At 42.4% G+C, this 23542-nt stretch overlaps 1 protein-coding gene across 1 annotated transcript; it reads left to right on the top strand.

The window, feature by feature from the left end:
- Positions 1-10500: 10500 nt before the first annotated feature.
- fcgbp (Fc gamma binding protein) lies at positions 10501-23177 on the top strand. The gene is made up of 20 exons (XM_079560662.1): positions 10501-10838; positions 10903-11255; positions 11352-11928; positions 12011-12609; positions 12829-13396; positions 13698-13963; positions 14055-14387; positions 14786-15359; positions 15445-15644; positions 15714-15855; positions 15925-16253; positions 16343-16922; positions 17356-17957; positions 18185-18752; positions 18849-19444; positions 19513-20080; positions 20184-20383; positions 20656-21033; positions 21804-22090; positions 23129-23177. Exons 1-20 carry the CDS (start codon positions 10625-10627, stop codon positions 23136-23138), a joined length of 7944 nt encoding a protein of 2647 aa, XP_079416788.1. The 5' UTR covers positions 10501-10624; the 3' UTR covers positions 23139-23177.
- Positions 23178-23542: the final 365 nt, after the last annotated feature.

Below are 23542 nucleotides of genomic sequence, written 5' to 3'. Positions count from 1 at the left end.
ATATCCCAAGAAGGCTCTGCCAAAACTTAATCTATTGAATAAATATATCTTGGACATCGGCTACCTGAGACCTGTAAACTAATCACAGTTGCTAATCATTTGTTTGCATTTGTATTGTCCTCTTTAATGGCCTTCCTTCATATACAACTTGCTATTGATTGATGCATGGTCGCTATGGCGACGTGAAAACAGGAAGTGACCTCCCTCTCTCCTGGTGCAGCTGAATTGTTTGCCTTTTTCAGTGAATTGTTTGCCTTTTTCAGCGAACCACGTTGCTTTTCTGGATACTGTACATCTTTGTCGTGTTTTTGTGGAGGTTTGGTGGATTTGTTTACTTTGAGAGTCCAAAATGGTCCTGAAGAAAGCAGCTTTTTGAAGGTAAACAAACTGCTAGCTTATCAGCTAAACCCATTTGAGATCTACAAACATCTTCTTCTGAGACACTGAACAGTGAAGAGGCACCAAGAGCCCCCACACCTGCAGCACGGAGGAGGCGTCACAAGAGGAGCTACAGGAAACAAGAAAAGGGACCAATGAGGAGATGGTGATAGACTGTGGAGGGAGCTGTGCAGGAGGAAGAGGAAGGACGAGGTGGAGCTGACCAGTGCAGGACACCACGCTCTGAGACGGGGACAAGCCCAGGAGGCGGTGCACCGTTTCAGATGATCAGAGGAGACAGAGGGCAGCTACAGTTTCTCCATCCTCCAAGGTCATGCGGGTGGAGTGGCTGAAGGACAACGAGATCATCGACCCGGCCGAGGACAGGAACTTCTACATCACCGTGGACCACAACCTGATCATCAAGCAGGCGCGTCTGTCCGACACGGCCAACTACACCTGTGTGGCCAAGAACATCGTGGCCAAGCGCAAGAGCTCCACCGTCGTGGTCATCGTCTACGGATTTCCCATCAACCAGTGCTCCTCCTGTGACCAAAACAGTGAAGATGGCGGCCGCGACACAACGATCTTTCACCAAAGAAAAAAAAAAAAAAAAGAGTGGTGCGCACTGAATGGGTGCTGCTGCCGGATGCTCTCTCATCGAATGCAATTTCTCCATCTGTGAGATCAATAAAGTACCATCTTATCTTATCTTATCTTATCTCTTATTGTTTAGACCTCTACAAAAAGGCATTTAATTCTTTTCTGTACTATTTCAGCCGTTGATATGTCAGTGTTTCCTTTAATGTGATCTGGTCCATTTATTTCTGCAGCAGTGTTTCAGAGACATTTGTGTAACAAAAACACTAAACATCCCTGGCCCATGTATAACAGTTCAATTCATTTTTGAGAGACATTTATATTAAAATCTCAACCTTAGCCGCGACCTCAGCAAACACATAAGCTATGACTCTATTGATGAAGAAAATGTCTGAATACCTGGACATAGTCAACCTTTAAGCAAAAGTCATGACATTCCCTTTTTGGTAACTCTTTTCTTCAGGCTTTTCTTGTAACTTTGGCCGTGTATGAAGAAGGTTATTTGGGCAAGAACTTGACTTTTCCCAGTTAAGTGAGATCTTTGTTGCCGTTGACACTGATGCACCAAGTTCAAACCTTGCAAACGGAACATAATAGAAACAATTATTTTATAAAGGTTGATCTCCAGGACACTCAAACAGAAACCTTTAGCTTGTGCTGGTAAGACTCTATCAACCCTGGTAGAGTTAAAAGTGAAGGTGTCCCTAAGATGCTCCGACACACACAGTATATCTTTATATAAGAGAAAAGCAATCGGATTTCTAAACTGCATTCAACCCCAAAACCACATTGAGAGTGGTCACTATTCGAATTTAAATGTGAGTGCAATGATAGGATATTTATGGCATATTTCTAGTATATTAGTGTATATTAATATAAGTGTAGTGTAGTAGATAAGTCAAGATTGATATGTGGGGCACACTAGGGAAGGGGGTTATACTGTATATATCACCGAGCCCTGAGAGACAGTAGTAATTATATATCTTTAATTGTTCACATTTGTTGTAGAAGTATGTAGGGACATGAAAAGACATGAAGTTGAATTAAATTATACTTTTCCTCAAATACACTCAACGTTGTCTAAACCTAACCCTAATTCGTATTTGAGTACAGTATTAAGACAAAACCAGAGAGATTGTTTTTATATCTACTGACATGCAGATAAACGTTCTCTTATTGGCACTGCCCACTCATTTTAAGCACAGTGGTGTAGTCTGCTCCACCACATGCACCGCTCCGGTCAGCCCCGGCCCCTGCGCCCCTGCGCCCCCGGCCCCTGTGTGGAGAGATGTCAGTGTGATGCTGGGTCTGTCCTGGACACTGACATCTGTGTACTGCTCTCCCAGTGTGGCGGCACCGACAAAGGCCACCGTTACCACAGCAACCAGACCTTTTGGTCCACTGAAAGATGTACTAAAAGCTGTTTTAGTGACACCCCCTCTCATGCACACATGCAGAGAAAGTACAGTGGCGTTCTGCAACCGGACACATACATTTCAGTTCAGGACACAGCGCCCCCTTTTTTATATTGGTACATTTTATGGCAATCTTTGGTGAATTCTCTTCTTCTGTTTTCCTGAACTCTTCTCCTGCTACCCAATGTCTTTGCTCATGATTAATTAAGACGGCAATGCTTATTTCTTTATTTGTTTGTTTACTATAAGACAAGATACAGCCCAGATGCTACACTGGAGAAACGTATTGTAGAAGCTTTTAATACAAAATTAAGTCACTATAGACAAAAGGGGAAACAAATTATTTATTTATTTGAACAGTATAGCATGTATTTTTCATTAAAGTGCTGCTGAATTCATCTTGTTCTGATCCTGTCAGATGTATATCTCGAGTTTGGCCGTAGTCTTGGTATAAATCATTGGGGCTTTATATTGTGCTGCAAAATGGAAGATATAAGAATATATAGGCTGAGTCAAAGTGGTAAATATGGAGTATCTAACTTTGGGCTGGGGGAGTAAAGGGTACTGTTTTACCCAGATCCCAGTCCGGGCCGCTCAAAAAATGAATATTACACTGCCTTAAACCATGTAGAGAATATACTGTATATTGCTTTGTACCTATAGGGATCAGAATACTGTGCTACCAACAGCCCTGACACTCACATAAGTCTAACTTACAGTTATGTCTCCCTCTTTAGGTCAATGATGTGAAGAAGAATGGAGCTTGTCAGGCTTCAGCAATGACTTATGGGACGACAGTTATATTGGCTTTGAGTCTGGTTTGAGGGCCAAAGGAATACATATGATCATTTCACCCGTGGAAACTCCTCTGAGGCTGATGTCACTGTATCTTGCAGAGTATTATCTTGCTGCAGAACCTTTTAGAAATATCTGGACTTGTGGACAAAAATCGTTCATGTGTGGAAGGCTGTCTTGGAGAAAGTTGTCTGAAATGTTCGACTGAGATTTCCCCCCGTAACTCTCACCCTGAGGCTTGTGGGTGAATCCTGCAAGTTAATGGAGCATTGAGACATTGTCATGGCAAAGCGGAGCCGTCCAGCTTTTACCAGCGCTGCATCAGTGACCTGTGTTTTCATGGAGGTCTTCAGTCTGCGCCGTGCTGCTCCCTTAGAGTGCACCAGTGTGCAGCTGCCTCGCTGCCACAGTTCATGCCTGGAGGAGCCTGATTTCTGCAGTGAGTGACATATTTACACCGTTTTTTACATGATTTATGACGCCGCTGTATAAGGTTCACATCATTTTGTTCCTCACCATATAGAACTGCCAATGAACTCATTTTAAATGCTAAATCTAAAACGCTGTTCATTACAACGTGGTTATGCTTTATTACAAATATATCAGAATAGGATTTTTGGAGGTGCTGCTCCATGTATTTGCTCTTGGTACTGTGTGAGATAACTGACAACCACTAGATGTGAGCCACTAGATGGTACTAATGCATCACTGGTCAAGCCTCACTTATGCACTGCATAATGCTGTGTGCTTTGAGTGACAGATATATCTGTATCTCCATAGACCAGCCCTGTCCTTCACCAGCTCACAGATTTTAAGTTCAGCCCCAGTTCATCTCTGCTTCAGCGTGGATAATGGCACCATTGAGATTCCTCAAGGTTTTAAGCAGGACTTTCTCTGTGAGACCGCTTTGGTTCACAGCAACATGCTTTGTGCCTGTTTTTTGCACCAAAGTCAGGCTGTGTTTGATCTTCTAAACCTGTAGTCCCCTTCTCTATTGTTTCCTCTATACATTATTGATTTAAAAATGTTTCAACTGTATGTTCCAGTATTAGCCCTTTCAGACTTTTGTTATATAGACATTTATTATGTTCATACAGCCAGTCCAGACAAGGTCAAATCAATACACCTTGAAATCTAAAGTTTGTTTGTTGAAATGTCAGAAATGTTTAATGTAAAATGCAACTAGTTTTTGTAAAAGCAGCTGTTTCTGTTGAATAAGAAGAAAAGCTGTCATCTACAGGAATAACATGACTTTTGAACTCGCACTTGACCATCTGGTAGAACCTCATGTTGCAAATTGTTACCCTCTGTCATGATTTGGTTAAAGAACAAAGATAATCCAAAGAAAATCAATAAACATTAATGGAAGCAAATATGCAATGTCCTCTTTTATTCTATTGAAACAACTGACTACTACTTCCACACGTTGCACCACTAATCATCTCCCTTACACATGTCCACAGTCTGCAATATTAACTGACCGATTTTCCTTTCTGTAGGGGAATGGTGCGTAGCAGAGTGTGCCCTTTGCAGACATCCCATTTGAAGCCTTCACAACGGCAGCAGCCTGACAGTTACCACAGCGTCAGGAGTGAAAATTGAGCTGTCCTTCACGCAGTACCTTCGGGTTATACCTGCGCCTTGGAAACACATCGCAACAACCTCAGGCCGCAGCAGAAACTTCTATAGAGAGAAATCTGATGACATGGAGCTACGAGATGGCCATCTTGTTATTAACGCTGCCTCATTCATGGACAGCAATGCAATAAAACGAGGAGAGGAATGTGATGGATGTGGCTACGTTTTGTACAATGCTTGTGACAATCTGTTAAGAAAGAGCAAAGAATTTAATCATAGCTCAAACAAAGCTGTGGATTCATATCACTATTTTCCATGCCATAACATACTGGCAAGTTTAATATTAAAGTGGAGGACAGGACAGAACATCTATGGCATAGAAGAAATCTATGGTGTTTTTTCTTGGTTTACGTCTCTGTAATTATGGGTGGTTTTATTCAATCATACTGGCGAGTATTTTTGCCAGTTGGAAAGATTTCAAGATGCAAGATTAATCAAATGTCACTAACAAGGATTAACATTGAAAACATAGAGATATCTAGGTCCCGCCCTTCTTCATCTGAAAGACAACAAATTCCAGAACAAATAATGAAATAAAATGTCTTTAGAGTAAAAGTTCTTTTCCATTGTTGATTGACATTGACTCTAATGATGGAGAGTTTGTAAAAGATACATTAAAACCCAAAATCCACAAATATAAAAACCTGATCATTGTTTTTTAGAAATTAGATTCACAAACTTGGTTGAATGAGACAACCTTTTAGCCTTTTATTTCATGTAAATAGGCCCAATAGTTACAGGGATTTTAACCATAAACCAAGTTAAATGAAAAGACAAAATCTTGCCTCATCCACAAAATTAATCAGGAACACTTAATACTAAGGGTACATAAAGCAGGAATTCATCATAATTTATTAATAATTAATAATTAATTCATTATGAATTCATGATGATTCAAGATGAAATACTCCTGAATTCGCACTGTTAATTCAGGCAATGAACTCATTAATGATAATGATTAATTTATCATGATCATGAGGAATTCTTTGTTGTCATGACTTCATTATGAATGTGCTCCTTAAAATGAAGCATTGCCGCTTTGATAACTTACTTAATCTAAACAGAACCAGTTTTAGGAGAGCAATTACACACAGGAGAGAGAGCTTAAATCAACATTCAAGACTTTTTTATTCATTTATTTAAAAGAAAACTTTTTTTTTTTAGATATTTTTAAACATGAATATAGGCTTACAGCTGCGTGTTCAATCCACATAATAATAATAATTTATAATAATAATGCATTGGATTTATATTTTTCAACGACACTTTTCATTGCATTATTCATTCACTCCATACTCAGTGGTAGTAAACTACTGTTGTAGCCACAGTTGCCCGGGGGTAGATTGACAGATGCCAAGCTGCCACCACATGTTCACTCTTACACTACATTCTCACTGGTAGGTGGGTCACGTGTCTTGCCCAGGGACACAACGACAGTGTGCACATGTGGGAGCCTTGATTATTAGTAATCAAAGCTCCAACGCTTCAGTTTACGGGGCACATTCATAACTAATCATGAGATCATTGTTAGTTTACAAAAATGTTGGTCCTCGCCACTGCTTGTTCCTTCTGCACAAGAATTCATCACGATCATGAGAAATTAATTATTATTATCATTAATGAGTTCATTGCCTGAATTCATGAGTATTTCATCATGAACTTACATGAATAAATAAATAATTAATAATGAAGTCATGATGAATTCATGCATGAATTAATGTTCCCTTATTATAGAACGTTACCAATTAATCTTATTAATTATTCAAGAGTTTATAGAATGCTGTGATATTAAGAATGCTACAATTTAACCATTTCCCCTTTTTACTGTAATGGCGTTAGATAAACTGTTCAAAGCAATGTATTTTGTGATCATTGTTTGTTTTTCTTTTTAGGCCCATGGTCTGAGTGAGTGCTTTGACAGTTTCAATTGAACCCGTTTCAGATGGCTGCCATAGTGATTAAAGTGATGTACTTTTAACGTGGGTGTGCTCTTCAAGGTTAAACACCCAAAGCTTAAACAGCTAATGTTGTTTCAACATTATTCCTTAAATACATAATGCTTAATAAAACTGAATTGAATGTTGTAAATGCTTTAGGCTGAGCTATTGTGGGTTCACTGACAACTGCAACAAAGATGTGGCGTGATCCTTTAATTATTCGTGACAAACTGCACCTGAACTTGAAACAGAATTATCACAATAAGTCTTTAAGAGGAATAAGAGGAAACTTTTTTCTTCCTTGGACCCTGTGATGCCACCAGCAGTTACTGCCTGGGTTAGGCATGTACAAGTGAAGTAACACATATTCAAATTAGTTCCAGCTCCAAAAAATGTTCATAATAAAATGTTTAATGACGTTGTTTTTCCTCAACAGGTGAATGGCTGCTATCGGCTGAACTTCTGCCATGCATTAAAATAACCCAAAGAGAAATGGTCGTAAAGAGACGCAGAGCTGGTGAGAGGGCTGAACATGGAGAACGATCACAGTTGATGTGTGCTGCAACACTGAGCACACACCTTACCTAAATCCACATTTCTGTATAAGAAGGACTTGCCAGTGCCCCTCCTAAAAGTTTCTGCACAAATACACACGTTAAATATTTAATTTTTTATCATTGAACGCTTAAACAAACATGCAAGGGTGAGCCGTGTTAGCTTTGTCCTTGTTAGTAATAATTTTGCACCCTCTGCTGACATTTGTTAATCCTGACAGATAGAGAAACTTTTCCAGGCTGCATTCAGTACACTGACAGTACATTGCATGATAAAAAAAAGATACATGTCCGTTGTCCATAGATGGATAATGTTTTGGAGAGCAGACAGTATATTCCACTGTTACCATGGAGATCGGTCATTTTTGTAGTTGTTAGCATACATTTTCCATAGACTGACATTTGCTATAAATAGTATAAAGCAGCTGAGTCACTGCTGGTAAATGCATCTAACTCACTGTAGTGTCCAATAGTTTTAATGTGAACAATAACGCCAGTATCATACCTTTTAAAATCTCCATTAGTTTATTTTTTGCTGTTAATCCCATGCTTAGCGGTAAGACATCACATGAAAGCTATTGGGTAACTTCTAAGAATATTTTTCTGTTATCACATTTTTGCCTCACCCAATATCAACTAGATTACAGTATTTGGTTACACCAAAGTGCATAACAACATTGAATGTAAGGGGTAACACCGTCCTGTTGACTGCAGGTGCTCAGTGCTCACATTCAGCATATCCGTCCTGCTGTTGTGCTCGGGTTCTAGTCATGTAAATACACTAAACTAAATGAAATAGCTGATGTTGTCATTGTTCGATACAACAACTATAGCTTAAAAGCTTTTTCTGTGAATAAAAATATGTAAAGGTATTTTTGTTTTGTGACTCATCTCATGCATTTCAGTATTGGTGGCAACCTTTTTCTTCTTTTTAACAAATTAACTTGGTGTACATTTATTTAAAGACTAAGAAAAAAAGATAAGTTTAGAAGATTTCAAAGTACTTGTTTTTACCAAGTACCATTGTTTTGGCTACACCAAAGCAACAACACTTGAAGATACTGTCCCTGTTTCCATTGAGTTCCTGATTCCTATAAATGTGCGTGTCGGTAGATAGCGCCAAATGGGTGTGTGATAAAGTTTGTTTAAGTCCTTATACCTTGACAAACATACAGCAGGACCTGTGGTTTATTCTAAAGTTTAGCCCTTATTTGTTATAGAAGAATGGGTTTGTCCTGCCCATCAGACTACTCATATTGCCATTGGTCACATGCTTTTGCGTCAATATATAAATTGATTGAAATGAAATTTGTCAAACCTGTGCATCTCAGCAGGTAAGAAGTGTTTAATGTTCCATACATGTTACAAGACATACTGTAAAACTCTGATTGTTCATTCTGAATTTGTCTTTCAGCCATGGGGTCCCTGTTGCTGCTTTGTGCTGCGCTGGTTCTCCTCAACTGTAAGTTTTATTTTTCTTAGATTTTCTTCTGTTTTTCTTCTTTGTTTGACAAATTCATTCATTAGTCATATTCTACAATTTTGTTTTATGTCATATACTTGTAAGCCAGTTTTCTTCTCATAAACCCTCAATCACCATGGTGAAACCCCACCAAATGTTGCCTTCAGTGTAGGTACAAACAGGATTGACTCTTAAATCGAGGCTCTTTATTTCTGGCCCAGTGTGTGGCCAAGTCATGGTTCAACGTGAACTAATTTATCCAAGTTGTCGCTTCCATCAGCTGAGCCTATTGTTGGGGCCAGAGCAGGTGCCTCTGTGAAAGGAACCGAATGTTAAACAGGTGAAGAATTCAAGAGAGCAGCACAAAGGATAGCCATCTAAATTGAAAATAGCTTTTGTTGGGAATAGCATTTACTTTCTGCCGCTATTGAGTGTGAGCTATTAAACCGAGTGGGTCAAGCAGAAGCGTAATCTAAATCCCTGCGGCTCTGGCAGCGTCCTGAAAACGCTCTTTTCACAGCAAAGGCACATATTGATAATATTTCCATTATACAATTATATTGTCCATGCATGTGACTAATAGAGTGGTGCAATGAAGCAGTCCTGTGAACAGTCCACATCTCTTTAAGTGGTTACCATAGAAAAGTAATCCACCCATTGCACCCTGGCATAGTAGCTTCTCTTTACTGGGTGTAGTGGCATAGGAACCCCATATTCATGTGAGCCTGTATGTTTCTTATATAAATTACTCATTATTGTTGATACCATGTGCGACTTATCCATATAAATAACAGTTTATATTGTTGTACTTTGTTTCTTTCAGGCCCATGCAGTGCTTTGTGGGCAGGGAAGGAGTTTGCCCTTTCATTTTTGCAGAATTATAAAACAAACTATGGAAGACCAAGCTTCCAACTGATGATCAATGCTGTTCAGGCTGACGCACAAGTCACTGTGGAGGTGCCCTCTTTAAAGTTTAGGCAAGTGAAGAAACTAAAGGCTGGACAGGGGGTCACCATCACCCTGCCCAAAAACGTTGAGCTGTCTAACACCGGAAAGTGTTCCAAGACAGTCAGCATTGAAGCTTCAGCGCCTGTTACCGTCACCTCTTCTAACAACAAGCGCTTTACGGCTGAAACCTCGGTGATCTTGCCTACTTCAGAATGGGGAACTAATTATTTCATCTTTACTCCCGGTGGATCCCCATTTCGCACCTACAAAGAGTTTGCTGTGACAAATGGGAAGGAGGCAAACACAGTGGAAATCACCCTGAAAGGCACACTTCACTATGACCGACGCATTTACAGGAGTGGCAGCCGATTAACAATAGATCTGAAGCCCTACGAGAGTGTGCAGCTTCAGAGCACAGATAACCTCTCGGGCTCCCAGATTACCTCCACAAAGCCAGTCGCTGTCTTCTCAGGTCACTCGTGTACTTGGCGCTTCTCCAAATGTAACCACGTCTTTGAGCAGCTATTGCCAGTCAGCAAATGGGGCACCGACTTCATCTTTCCTCCGCTGAGCTTCCAGACCAACTTTGACAGCGTATATATCCAGGCTTCCCAGAATACTCGCATAACTGTCCAAACTGACAAAGGAAAACAAAATTTTAATTTAAACAAGTGGCAGACAAAGGAAATCACCTACACAAACCCCACAACACTTTTTATTAAGGCTGACCATGGCATCCAAGTGCTCTTCTTCTTCAACGGTGTTAAAATAAGAGGCAAATTCTACGACCCGTTTTTGATAAACGTTTTGCCCACAAACGACTTCTGTTCGGCCTATGCACTCCAGGGTCTGGACAAGTTTGATAATCAGGCTTTGATTGTGGCGAAAACGAATGAAATGCTAGAAGTTAAACTTGATGGTGTTGTGCCCCGAAATGTGCAGTGGAGCAGGGTCGAAGGGACAGATTATTCATGGGTCAAGATCGCGTATAGCCGCATGCGAGATGGTTCAAGCCACACTGTCTCCAGCTCTGGCTCCTCATTTGGTCTGTACAGCTTTGGGGTGGCCCACATGAATGGCTACGGTTCACTAGGACAATGCAGTAAACCAGGTAATTTATTCAATACAAATATTTCTGAAATGTGCTTTTCATACATAAGACATTTTACCCCTAGGTTCCTCAGGCGGGTCCCCGTCTTGTGCCGACGTTACCTGCAGTAACAATGAAATTTGTAAGATGAGTGATGGCTATCCCTCATGTGTGACCAAGCCCAAACAGCCCGGCACCTGTTGGGCAATGGGCGATCCGCATTATCGCACATTCGATGGACGACGCTTTGACTTCATGGGCACTTGCACATATGTCATAGTTAAAAACTGTAAAGCCAGTGACAATCTTCCAGCCTTCGAGGTCCTGGCTGAAAATGAAAACAGAGGCAATACGAAGGTGTCCTACGTTGGCCTGGTAATTGTTAAGGTGTATGAAGTGACCATAATTATAGCCCGCTCTGAAAATGGTTATGTCAGGGTAAGACATTGGCATTTTTTTACACTTTTACATAACAAATATATATATCGCTGTACATTTGTTATGTTTTTTTCTCGGTCTCTCTCTCTCTTCTAGATCGAGAACAGCCGTTGGGCATTGCCTGTCACCTTGAACAGTGGCAAACTGCTCATTTCTCAGTGTGGTCGGTCGGCGGTCATCAAGACTGATTTTGGTTTGAGTGTTCGGTACGACTGGGATAACTCTCTAGTGGTGTCTGTGTCTGACGCTTTTAGCGGAAAAACTTGCGGCCTTTGTGGCAACTTCAACGGGAACCCCAGTGATGACTTCACCACACCTTCGGGCAATCCGGCGGGAGGCGTTGTTGCGTTTGGCAGCAGCTGGAAGGTGCCCGGGCTGGTGCAAAATCCTAAGTGCGCGGATGACTGTGCTGCTGGGTGTGGGACCTGCCCGCCCCACCTCATGAAGAAATGGGAGGGAGAGTCGTTCTGCGGGATAATCATGACCACAAAGGGGCCATTCAGCAAATGCCATAGCGTCGTTGACCCACAGCCCTACTTTGAAAACTGTCAATATGATATCTGCATAGGAGGGGGGCTACGACAGTTCCTCTGCAAAGCCCTGGAGGATTATACTGAGGCATGTCAAAGTGCAGGAATTGAGGTCCAGGCGTGGAGAAAAAAAGCAAGATGCCGTAAGTATTAGGGAAAAATTAAATAAACATTTGATATGAATCATCCTATTGATTTATTAATGTATTATTTGTATTATTTTAGCCGCTAAATGCAAACGCAGAAGCCACTATGAGCTCTGCAGCAGTGCTTGCCCCGCCACCTGCACTGAGCCCGACGCGCCCTCCAAGTGCAAACAGCCCTGTGTGGAGTCCTGCGCCTGCAACAAGGGCTTTGTGTTGAGCGGAAACAAGTGTATCCGAGCTGATAAATGTGGGTGCACCTACAATGGCCGATATGTTCCCGCCGGGGAGTCGTTCTTCGCGGACCAGGGCTGTAAAAAATGGTGCAAATGCGATCCGAAAACCAGGAAGGTGGTGTGCAAAGACAAAGGCTGTAAGGAGGGGGAACAGTGCAAGGTTGTAGATGGCATCAGGAAGTGCGCAGCCGACTCTGTCAAAACATGTCAGGCCACAGGTGACCCCCATTACAAGACCTTTGATGGGCGAAAGTTTAACTTCCAAGGCACTTGTGTGTACCAGTTAGCCGCGCTGTGCTCTAAAGATCCAGATCTGGTGCCATTTGAAGTGATTGTGCAGAATGACAACAGAGGCAAAAAGGTTGTTTCTTACACCAAGTTAGTGGAAGTCAAGGTCTACGATCTCAGCATCGTGATTTCAAGGACACATAAAGGACGCATCATGGTAAGTGTGTAATCAGATACATTTACTTAAGAAACTTTTTGAAGTAATTCATCCAAAGCTTTTTAACTTCTATGTGATGATGATATATTTATTGAAAAAAAAAATCTACATTTAACTTTCACCACACATTTATTTAAAGGAAAAGTTGCTCTTGAGTACATGTTTCAGCTACTCCACCCATCTCTGAAACTGATAAATTGTTTCATCCTGTCCCATCAGGTCAACAATGAGTTTGTAAACCTCCCCGTCAGCCTTCAGGACGGAGATGTAAATGTTTACAAAAGTGGGTGGTACGCCGTTGTCTACACAAACTTTGGACTTAAAGTTACTTTCAACTGGGAACATGCAGTCTATGTAACCCTTCCCAGTGACTACAAGGGATCTGTGTGTGGCCTATGTGGCAATTACAACGGCAAACCATCGGATGACCTCATCCCTAAAAACGGCAACAGTCAGGTCAGTCCTGAAGACTTCGGAGCGAGTTGGAGAGTGTCCAAGATACCAGGATGTGTGGAGGGCTGCAAAGGCAAGTGCCCGGACTGTGACATCACTGAGAAGGTCAAATACGAGAAGAACGATTTCTGTGGCATCATCAGAGATCCCAAAGGTCCTTTCCGTGACTGCCACGGCAAAGTAGACCCCGCTGACCATTTCGAGGACTGTGTGTTTGATGTCTGCCTATACAAAGGAAGGAAAGATGTGCTGTGTAAAGCCATCACATCTTACACTTCTGAATGTCAAGAATTGGGAGCCAAAGTGTACAATTGGCGTACTGATCAGTTCTGCGGTACGTTTTATTATCATTATCACATTTTTACTTTTGATTTTCTGTGTGTGTACAATTGACAACAAAGCTTTCCAGTTAGTTAATAGATAATAGTTAGTTAGTCAATGCTCATCTATAGCCCTTCCCTTTTGATTTGCTATAGAGATATGGTATAGATGAAATTCAATTAATTGTTATAGACCTCCAATTTACCTCCTCCGCCCCTCAGAGTGGGGCTTGTGTTACACCCCCTAGACACGCCCCTGCTTCTGTGTTGTGAGATCCTACCTTGTTCTAATGTGTATCGTTCATCTATCTCCAGCTGTCACGTGTCCGGTCCACAGCCACTACGAGGTCTGTGGAGTTGCGTGTTCTGCTACCTGCAAGAGCCTGACCCCTCCCAAGACCTGCCAGGCGTCATGTGAAGAGGGCTGTATCTGTGATGAGGGGCACATCCAAAGTGGAGCCTCTTGTGTGCCCTTCTCGCAGTGCGGCTGTGTCCATGAAGACCGCTACTACCGCATCGGTGAAGTGTTTTACCCCAATGGAAAATGTGAGGAAGAATGCAAATGTGGCCAAGATGGAGAGGTATAACTCATATATTGAATTCACAATAGATGGTCTGATGATAATAATACTCATGATAATAATAATCATGATAAACTGTATTTTTCCTTAGGTTGACTGTGAGAAATTCTCTTGTGGTCCAAACGAGAAATGTGCCATAGAGAATGGCGTCCAGAAGTGTCATCCTATTGGGAAGGGTGTGTGTCATGCCTCTGGTGATCCGCACTACACCTCGTACGATGGGAGAAAATTTGACTTCCAGGGAACCTGCACCTACACCCTGTCCAAAAGCTGTGGTCTGGAGGGCAAACACCTCAAACCCTTCTCAGTTCAAGTTGAGAACGTGGCGTGGAAGAGGAACAGGAGGGTGTCGGTGACCAAACTTGTTGCTGTGAACGTCTATGACATGACCTTCACCCTGAAAAATAACATATTTGGAGTGCTGGTAGGTTTATGCTGTTTACGTATTAACAATAAAGAACTCTAAAGGTGCATTATGCAACTTTTTTTGCGAAAAAAAATAAATACACGGGTGGTTGCACAGCGCCTTTTCTTTCCATCCTCCACAACGCTCCAAGATCAATTGTTTTGTAGGTTTTCTGGTGAGAGGGTCCGTCAGCAGTGTAAAGGTCAAATAGGCACAAATGAAAAATTTGTTTTTTTCCATATATATAAAAGTTCCATAATGCACCTTTTATATGGCTTTGTCTGAATATGTCAATTAGTGATGCAGTTTATGTCTCATTTTATTCAGCTGAGCCAATGTAATTTTAAGTGAAATGTTTACATTATTCTTTTCAGTTGCATCATCATGTCATATATTTTTTGCACTGCTTTTTTTAGGTCGATGGAATATTAAATGATCTGCCATTAAACATTAATGATGGTGCTGTGCGCGTCTACAAAGAAGGGAGTCATTATGTGATTGAGACAGATTTTGGGCTGAGAGTGAGCTATAACCTCATATACCATGTTGTAGTGACAGTGCCGGGCAATTACCGCGATAAGGTCTGTGGCCTGTGTGGCAACTTCAATGATAATCCTAAAGATGACTTTCAGTTGTCTAACAAGAAGCTCACTAACAATGTCAATGAATTTGGGAAATCATGGAAAGTCTCCATCCCTAACGTGCAGTGCTCAGATGCCTGTGAAGGGAAAAACTGTCCCGAATGTGACGGTGCCCATAAGGCTGCGTTCTCCAAGCCCACCTATTGTGGTATAATAACAGCACCCAAAGGTCCTTTTGCAGCCTGCCACAGTAAACTGGACCCAAAGCCATACTTTGATGACTGTGTCTTTGATGTCTGTGCTTCTAATGGAGACGGAAAAGTGCTCTGTGACAGTGTAGCGGCCTATGCCCTACGCTGTCACATGGCTGGGGTGGATGTGAAAAGCTGGAGGTCAAAATCCTTTTGCCGTAAGTTCCTTCTGATTTAAATTGTTATTGACCACACCATGTTTCATAATATAAAATAATAATATAAAAAAATTTTTTCCTTTAGCAATGAAGTGCCCGGCTAACAGCCATTACGAAGTGTGTGCAGACATAAGCTCCGATGCCTGTCCAGGCCTCACAGACATAATGCAGAGTTCTAATAGCTGCACAGAGGGCTGTGAATGTGACGAAGGCTTCCTGTTCAATGGACAAACATGTGTCAAAGAAACAAAGTGTGGCTGCTATGATGAAGGAAAAACATACAAGGCAAGCTTGTACACTTGTACATCTTTTCTGTTAATGAAAAAAATAATTAATGTTGCTCTTTGTCTATAGCCTGGAGAAGTGGTATACAACAAAGATTGTTCTTCAAAGTGTATGTGTAATCCAGCTAAAGGTCTGGTTTGTGAAAAACACTCCTGTCCTCAAGGCACCAAATGCACAGTGAAGAAAGGCATTCAGGGATGCTACAACACAGGCAAGGACACACTTACACAAATAGAAAAGCAGAAAAGGGGTTAACTACATGTACCTGTCTTCATTGTAGATCCCTGCAAAGATGCAAACTGCCGTGTTAAAGAAAAGTGTCGTGTTGAAAAGGGTGAAGCTGTGTGCGTCCCTGAGTTTACCGGTGTCTGCTGGGCCTGGGGAGATCCACACTTCGGCACCTTTGACAAGTATAACTTTGACTTCCAAGGCACATGCCGATATGTCATCTCTCAAACCTGTGGCGACCTGGACGGTCTGGTGCCCTTCTCAATCACAGAAAGAAATGACAACAGGGGAAACAAGGCAGTGTCTTATGTCAGGGATGTGGAGGTGTCTGTTTATGGATATAGCATCTTTCTTCGTAAGAACCAAGTTGGCAAAGTCACAGTAAGATTTCACACCCCTATTAAAAGCTCACCAGCATTGAAATATTCAACTAAATTAAAAAATTCATTTAATCATCTGTCTTTTCCCAGGTGGATGGAGAGCTCTTAAATCTGCCTGTGGTCTTGGAGGATGGGGACAAAGTAGTGTCTGTAGTTCAACAGGGGCGTAAAGCTAAAATAGAGACAGACTTCGGCCTTATTGTCACCTATGACTGGAACTGGGAGCTTGTGATCAAGTTGCCCAGCTCTTACTACAATCTCGTCTGTGGTCTATGTGGCAACTTCAATGGCAATAATCGCGATGAGCTCCGAAATCCGGCCGGTGAAGCCGTCTCATCTATCACAGAATGGGGCAAAAGCTGGCAAACCGCCAAACAAGACAAGGACAGTCCATGCCGGGATTCGTGCGAAAACTGCCCCACTTGCAGTGACGAACAACGTAAGCTGTATGAGGCTGAAGCCTTGTGTGGTGCGCTCACTGCCAAAACCAGTGTGTTTCAGCAGTGCCATAAAAAAGTGAACCCAGACGCCTTCATGAACAGCTGTGTGTTTGACATGTGCTTGAACAAAGGAGACAAAAAGATGCTCTGTCAGGCACTGGCCTCCTACGTTCAGCAATGCCGCGATGAAGGAATCATCATCAAAAGCTGGAGGAACAAATTTGGTTGCCGTGAGTATTGTTGACTTAAACTCATGCATTGACTGTACAGGGCCCAGTTTCTGCTAAAATATTTATTTGTTTTGCACTCATGGTGCTCCTATCAACAAAACAAAGATCAACATATGCCTTGTTTCATTCATTTATGTCAGAGTGATCCTTTTTCTTCAGTCGGTCTCTGCTCAAATGTCATCAGGTGCTTGACTTGTCTCATCCTGGTTATTTCAGCTCTCAGTTTGCCTCCACCTCGTGTGTTTCTTTGTTATTGACTGTCAACTATAGATTTGAGCTCTTCTCAAACATCTCTAGAGCTAACTGAGCTTTGGGTCTAGGCGTTTCTTTACATAGGCATTATTTTTATGTCGTAAAATGGTAAATATCAATGAGACGGTTCAGAAAAGAGAATCAAGCAGCCTGACCAAGTTGTTTCTTTTTTTTTTTGCAGCAATGAACTGTCAGCGTCACAGTCACTTTGAAGATTGCGCCAGCGCGTGCCAGCCCTCCTGCCCCTTCCCTGAACAGAAGCAGATATGCACCGCTGCCTGTGTAGAGACGTGCGTTTGTGATAAGGGTTATGTCCTCAGTGCCGGGGTCTGTGTGCCAGTTAAAAGTTGTGGCTGCTCGTATCAGGGTCATTACTACAAGCCAGGCCAGTTCTTCTGGGAGGGCCAGGATTGTGGGCGCCTCTGTCAGTGCGATACGACTCTGGGTATGGTGATATGCAAAGAGGCTGCCTGTTCCGCCAGTGAGAAATGCACCGTAGTGGATGGGGTCCGCGCCTGCAGGCCAACTAGTCTTGCTACCTGTTCTGCCTCGGGTGACCCCCACTACGTAACTTTGGATGGAAAGAGATTTGACTTCCAGGGCACATGCGTGTATCAGCTGGTGGCACTGTGCTCTGAGAAGGCTGGACTGGAGCCCTTTAAGGTGACGGTGCAGAATGACCATAGGGGCAGGAACAAGGCCGTGTCTTTCACCAAGACGGTCACCCTCACCATCTACGGCATCACCATCACAATCAGCAGAGAATACCTCAACAAAATCCTGGTGAGTGTCTATAATTTGACACAATACAACAATTTTAAAGATGAGAAATAAAGACACTAAGGTGAAGACAACACCAGGACTAATACTATTTGAAATCAGTGAACAAAAGTTTCATTCAACTTAAGAGATCGCAGAATGGATTGGATACAATGGATTAGCAAAGGCTGCATAATATTGAAATCTGTAATATCTGAAAAATACCCCTCACTTTCTTGTGTTCTCACCAGCTCAATGGGCAGCTGGAGTCTCTGCCCCTGGAGTACAGTGATGATCTGCGGGTGTTACGCAGCGGTCGCAAAGCCGTGGTGGAGACAGCTGCTGGCATCACGCTGACCTTTGACTGGCGCAGTGCGGTCAGTGTGACTCTGCCCAGCAACTACCAGAGTGCTGTGTGCGGTTTGTGTGGAAACTACAATGGAAAGGCCCAGGATGATCTGACCATGCGCAATGGCCAGACTGCTGCTGATGGAGTCAAGCTGGGCGAGAGCTGGCAGGTGGCTCCTGTTCCAGGCTGTTCATCAGTCTGCCAGGGGCCATCGTGCCATGCTTGTACAGACTCCCAGAGAGAAGTGTATCGAGCACCGAAGTACTGTGGTATTATTGCAGACAAGTCTGGGCCCTTCAAAGCCTGCCACAGTCGAGTCGATCCTGCCCCGTACATGAAGGATTGTGTGTTTGATGCATGTCAGTATAATGGTCACCAGAGCGCAGTATGTGACGCTGTTAGTGAGTATGTAACAGCTTGCCAGGACTCAGGAGTGGCAATCCTCTCCTGGAGAACAAAGACTTTCTGTCGTAAGTGTATTTCAACTTTTGCCTTAATGTTACACCACTAAAAGTAAAGTTTTCTATACGTTTTCTCAAACTTTCTTTTCTTTTCTTGTCCCAAAGCAATGGTGTGCCCGGATAATAGCCATTACACCCTCTGTGCCACGAGCTGCCCAGCCACCTGTGCCAGCTTAACCTCTGTGAACTGCAACAGACCTTGTACAGAAACTTGTGAATGTGATGAGGGCTTCCTGCTGAGTGGGGACGCGTGTGTGCCTGTTAAAGACTGTGGCTGCTCCTATGATGGACACTATTTCAAAACAGGGGACGTCTTCTATCCAGAGAATGGGTGTGTGGAGAAGTGCACCTGTGGAGAGAACGGAGCAGTGTCGTGTCAAAAAGCCAAGTGCCGTCCTGGGGAGACGTGTAAGGTGGTAAATGGCGTGAAAGGCTGCCACCCTGAGGGGCATAGCAAGTGTGTGGCATCTGGTGACCCACATTACACTTCTTTAGACGGGCGCAGGTTCGATTTTCAGGGTACCTGCATTTACGTCCTGTCCAAGGTCTGTGATGATGACAAAGGCCAGCTGACGCCATTCACTGTAACTCAGGGTAATGAGAAGTATGGAAATGGAAAAGTGGCGGTTACAAAGTCTATTGGACTTTCAGTGTATGGTTTTGTCATCTATATTCAACAGAGAGTCCCCTGGAAAGTCATGGTAAGTTAAACTTTTTCTCTAAAAATCTTTTTTCCCCCACAATATATAACATTTGTAATCCTTTTTAGGTGAATGATGAACTTATTAACCTGCCTCTGTCCCTACACGACGATCGTATAAAAGTCACTCAAGAAGGCCGTAACATCATTGTTAGAACCGACTTTGGGTTAACAGTCCTCTATGACACTGTCTATTATGTGGAAGTCATTGTGCCATCTACATACATGGAAAAGATGTGTGGCCTTTGTGGCAACTATAACAAAAACTCCAAAGATGACTTCAGGCTTCCTGGAGGAAAACAAACCAACAGCGTGGATGAGTTTGGAAAGGCTTGGGTCGTAGATCTTCCAGGATTTCAGTGCGGAGGGTGTGGGGCACAGTGTCCAGCCTGTGACAAGGCCAAAGCAGCCTTGTATGGAAAGCCAGAGTCCTGCGGTATCATGAGTGCACCTAATGGGCCTTTTAAAGCCTGCCACAGCAAAATTGATCCAGCAGGTTACGTGTCTGACTGTGTCTTTGATGTCTGTGCAATGGACGGCAACAAGGAGACTCTATGTAACAGTGTCGTGGCGTACGCTCTGGCCTGTCAGAATGCAGGAGTCCAGATCCAGTCGTGGAGGACCAACTCCTTCTGCCGTAAGAAAAGCACACATACAAAACATAAGACAACCCTTCATACTTTTTTAGCATGTATCAGCAACCACTTTCTCATGTCTACTATTGATCTTTCTTTTTGCAGCTGTCTCTTGCCCAGAGCACAGTCACTATGAGCTGTGTGCTGACACCTGTGAAGCGTCCTGTGCCAGTCTGATGAACCCGGTCTCCTGTTCGAAGGCCTGCTTTGAGGGATGTCAGTGTGACCAGGGCTTCATTTCTGATGGCCTGAAATGTGTTTCTACGGACAAGTGTGGATGTGAACTCAATGGCAGATATCTGACGGTAATGTTTAAGCTTGCAATGGGTTCAGAAAGTTTAAGATCTATTTGAATTATACAGTGAACGCTTCGAAAAAAAAAAAAAAAGGGATTTAAAATAGAAATGTAAAATAGTGACTTGAGTATTACAGCCCTATGCAACAAATACAAATCCATTCCCTTGCTCTCATTCAAGGCTGTGTTGTTTTGATTATTTGCAAAAGTTTAGGTCTACTAAATAAATACTTGATCATACACAGTAAGGACACATCTTCTCACACATGCTCCTATTTATAGGTTGGTGAAACAGTTGTGGACACACACTGTAAGTCCAAATGTGTGTGCGGGTCTTCTGGGACAGTGACATGTGAAAAACTTTCATGTGGAAGCAGTGAGGTCTGTGGAGTCCGTGATGGCGTCAGAGGCTGCCACGGCCAAGAAGTCCAGTGCATCATCACCAAAGCGGCACATCTCACCTCCTTCGATGGCATGTCCGGACCCATGGGTGCTCTGGGGGCCTTTGAGGTGGCCTCTCTGTGTGACCTGAGTCAGAAGCTCTGGTTCAGGGTGGTTGTGGACGTCCGCAGCTGCAAGAAAGGAGTCCGTTCTGTGGACACAGTTTATGTCTTTGTCAGAAACGCTGTCATCGCAGTGAACAGTGAGCGGGCGGCCTGGGTGAGAGAATGATATACAGTGATAAACCACATCACAATACAACACATGCATCAGAATAGAACAAATAAAGCACAAACTGAGAGAACAAAGGCCAAATAGACCAGCAGTTCCCAACTAGAATTCAGTCTTTTATGACAAGCCGCAACCTACAGTAAAAAAAATGTGAATTCAAACTTATAATAGAAAACAGTGTTTACCTTGCTATAGCATATACAGTAATACAGTCATTTTTCTTTTAAATTGCCTCAATCACAAGGCTGACAATTATCAAACATTTATCAGACCCAGTTGAGAACCACTGCTAAATGATCCTTGGTCCAATTTCAGAGCAGCGAGTGTAAAGATACCACTGTTAATAATACACTCTATTAAAATATAAAAGTTAAAGGCATGTCCGATTTTTATTTAGAGATGAGGTAGCATTTGTAAAACACTCTGGGCCTTTAATTATTCTAGCTTTAGCTTTTAAATACCCATTCAACAGTCACCATGAGCTCTGTGGCGGCAATTACCCTGCGACCTGCTCTGACCCTAATTATCTATTTATTTATTTATTTAATACTCCACATTACATTCGTGCTCTGCAGTGACCACAGCATTTATGGTTGAAGGCATTTAACACAGAGGTCACTCCATAGAAGAACTTTTCAAGTTTTTCTTTTATTTCTATTGCAATATAAAACTGGAATAATTCTACACCATGAGATTTACCCACTGTGATGCCGAAATGTTATTTTTGACTTCTTGTCTTAACTTTCTCTCGCGTCCAGGTGAATGGCAGAAAGCTGTCTCTTCCCGCCAAAGTGGGCTGCGACATAACAGTGCAAATCTCAGACCAGGGCGTTGTTATCAAGAGGGGGGCGGCTCTTCAGGTCACATACTCCACCTCTCAAGAGGTCACTGTAATCGTGAACAGCGGCTTCGCTTACAAAACCTGTGGCGCCTGCGGTAACTACAACAAGGACGCCAAAGATGACATGACGACTGCAGATGGGAAAGCTTCCTCGGACGTGCCTACGGTCGTGGGCTCATGGCGTGCCAGAGACTTTTCAAGCTGGTAAGGCTTCCAAAAAAAAAAGTACATCACGCCCAAGTTTTGCTTGTAAAGACCCTACATTGTGCTCCATCCGGGCTGAGATACTTTTTGTGCGTCTTAGCTTTGGTATTTTCAAAACTTCATCCCTAGTTTTTGATCACACAAAAGGCCTAGACTCCAGTGAAAGAGTTTAGATAAAGCTTGAATCAATGACGCCCAAATATAATCAAGAAATAATTTGTGGCAAAGACACTGTGTGACATCAGCAGGTGGGGGAGTTTTTGAGAAGGAATTTGCAAGATTTTTACTCAAACATGCACAAACCACAACTCCCAGTGAGTTTTATATTAACCCTTCAAGTTTTAAACATGTAACCTACGTCAACTAAGTCTTAAAGTGACCCCTGAACTCACCAAAGACACATAGCTGGACATGATTGGACAACTCGAGCAAGTTTCCTCTTAAAAGCAGGAACCAAACAGGAACCGGAGTGTGGCTTTTAATTGCATTTGGTCCAATTTAATTAAGAAATGCCAGAGAATCCCCTGTGGTAATTACTGATTAAAAAGCAGGTGAGGCTGACAGGCATGGCCATCAAACGCTACCAAGCTTGCAATCCAATCACGGCTTGTCATCCAAGGACACTTAAGACTCTTCTGGGTGCTATAATAATTTGAGCCCCTGTCTTTAGTTCTGTGTTCCGGCTGCATAAGACCGAACCCTTGAGAGCTGATGTGGCCAACTCGCCTCAGCCACCTATGTAATAAAAGAGGATCGCCAAAAGCACCCCATGTGTTTGTGTAAACTTAAAGGCGTACCACGTAGCCCATCCATCGTCTTTCGTTTTTTTTTACCATTTTTGTTTTGACTGTCGATGATCAAGTATAGGTTTAAATCCATGAGGTCCTCTATCAACATGCTTGTGTCTCTGGCTTTTTCCTTTTGCATTTGTTTAGTTGCTCTTTTGACATATAATATATATAACCTTGAATGATCCCAAGTGTGACACATCTGACTGAGCAAGCATTTAATCATGTTTTTTTTCCTTCTTTTTTACAGTGGTCTTTAATTTGCTTGCTTGAAGAAGATACATAATTTGAAGGTTTAAATATCTATATATATTTTAATACCTAAAAAAAATGGTTTGTCATGAATCTGAACCATCAACTTATCAACAACTACTTCTTTCAACAGGATAAAGAACCATATAACGACCATAAAGAGTCATTTGGGAAAGGTGTAAATCCATTCATCTGTATTCTGGGCCAACAGCTCCATCTAGTGGTGACGGGAAAAACATACATATACGTTTCCGCTTGGTTTGCTTCTACTGCTGGACAAAGATAAACTTACTATCATGTCATACATGTCTTAAATATTTTTTTTCTTGACTTGCAAATAACAATAAAAACGTCGAACATTCCTGTCTGCATATAAACTTTATTTCAAAACTATTGCTTGAGCACTTAAGTA

This window comes from Gobius niger (genome assembly GCF_951799975.1).
Source record: "Gobius niger genome assembly, chromosome: 8".
NCBI classification, from domain to species: Eukaryota; Metazoa; Chordata; class Actinopteri; order Gobiiformes; family Gobiidae; genus Gobius; species Gobius niger.
Note: the sequence above shows the minus strand (reverse complement) of the source record. Positions and strands in the feature narration are given on the sequence as shown.

Excerpts from the sequence above, each read along its gene's own strand:
- fcgbp (XM_079560662.1), top strand. The coding sequence starts at position 10,625 with ATGCTAGAAGTTAAACTTGATGGTGTTGTGCCCCGAAATGTGCAGTGG. Across the intron at positions 16,254-16,342 it reads ACCAAGTTGGCAAAGTCACA|GTGGATGGAGAGCTCTTAAA; the intron begins GTAAGATTTCAC and ends GTCTTTTCCCAG. Across the intron at positions 20,081-20,183 it reads GAGGACCAACTCCTTCTGCC|CTGTCTCTTGCCCAGAGCAC; the intron begins GTAAGAAAAGCA and ends TTCTTTTTGCAG.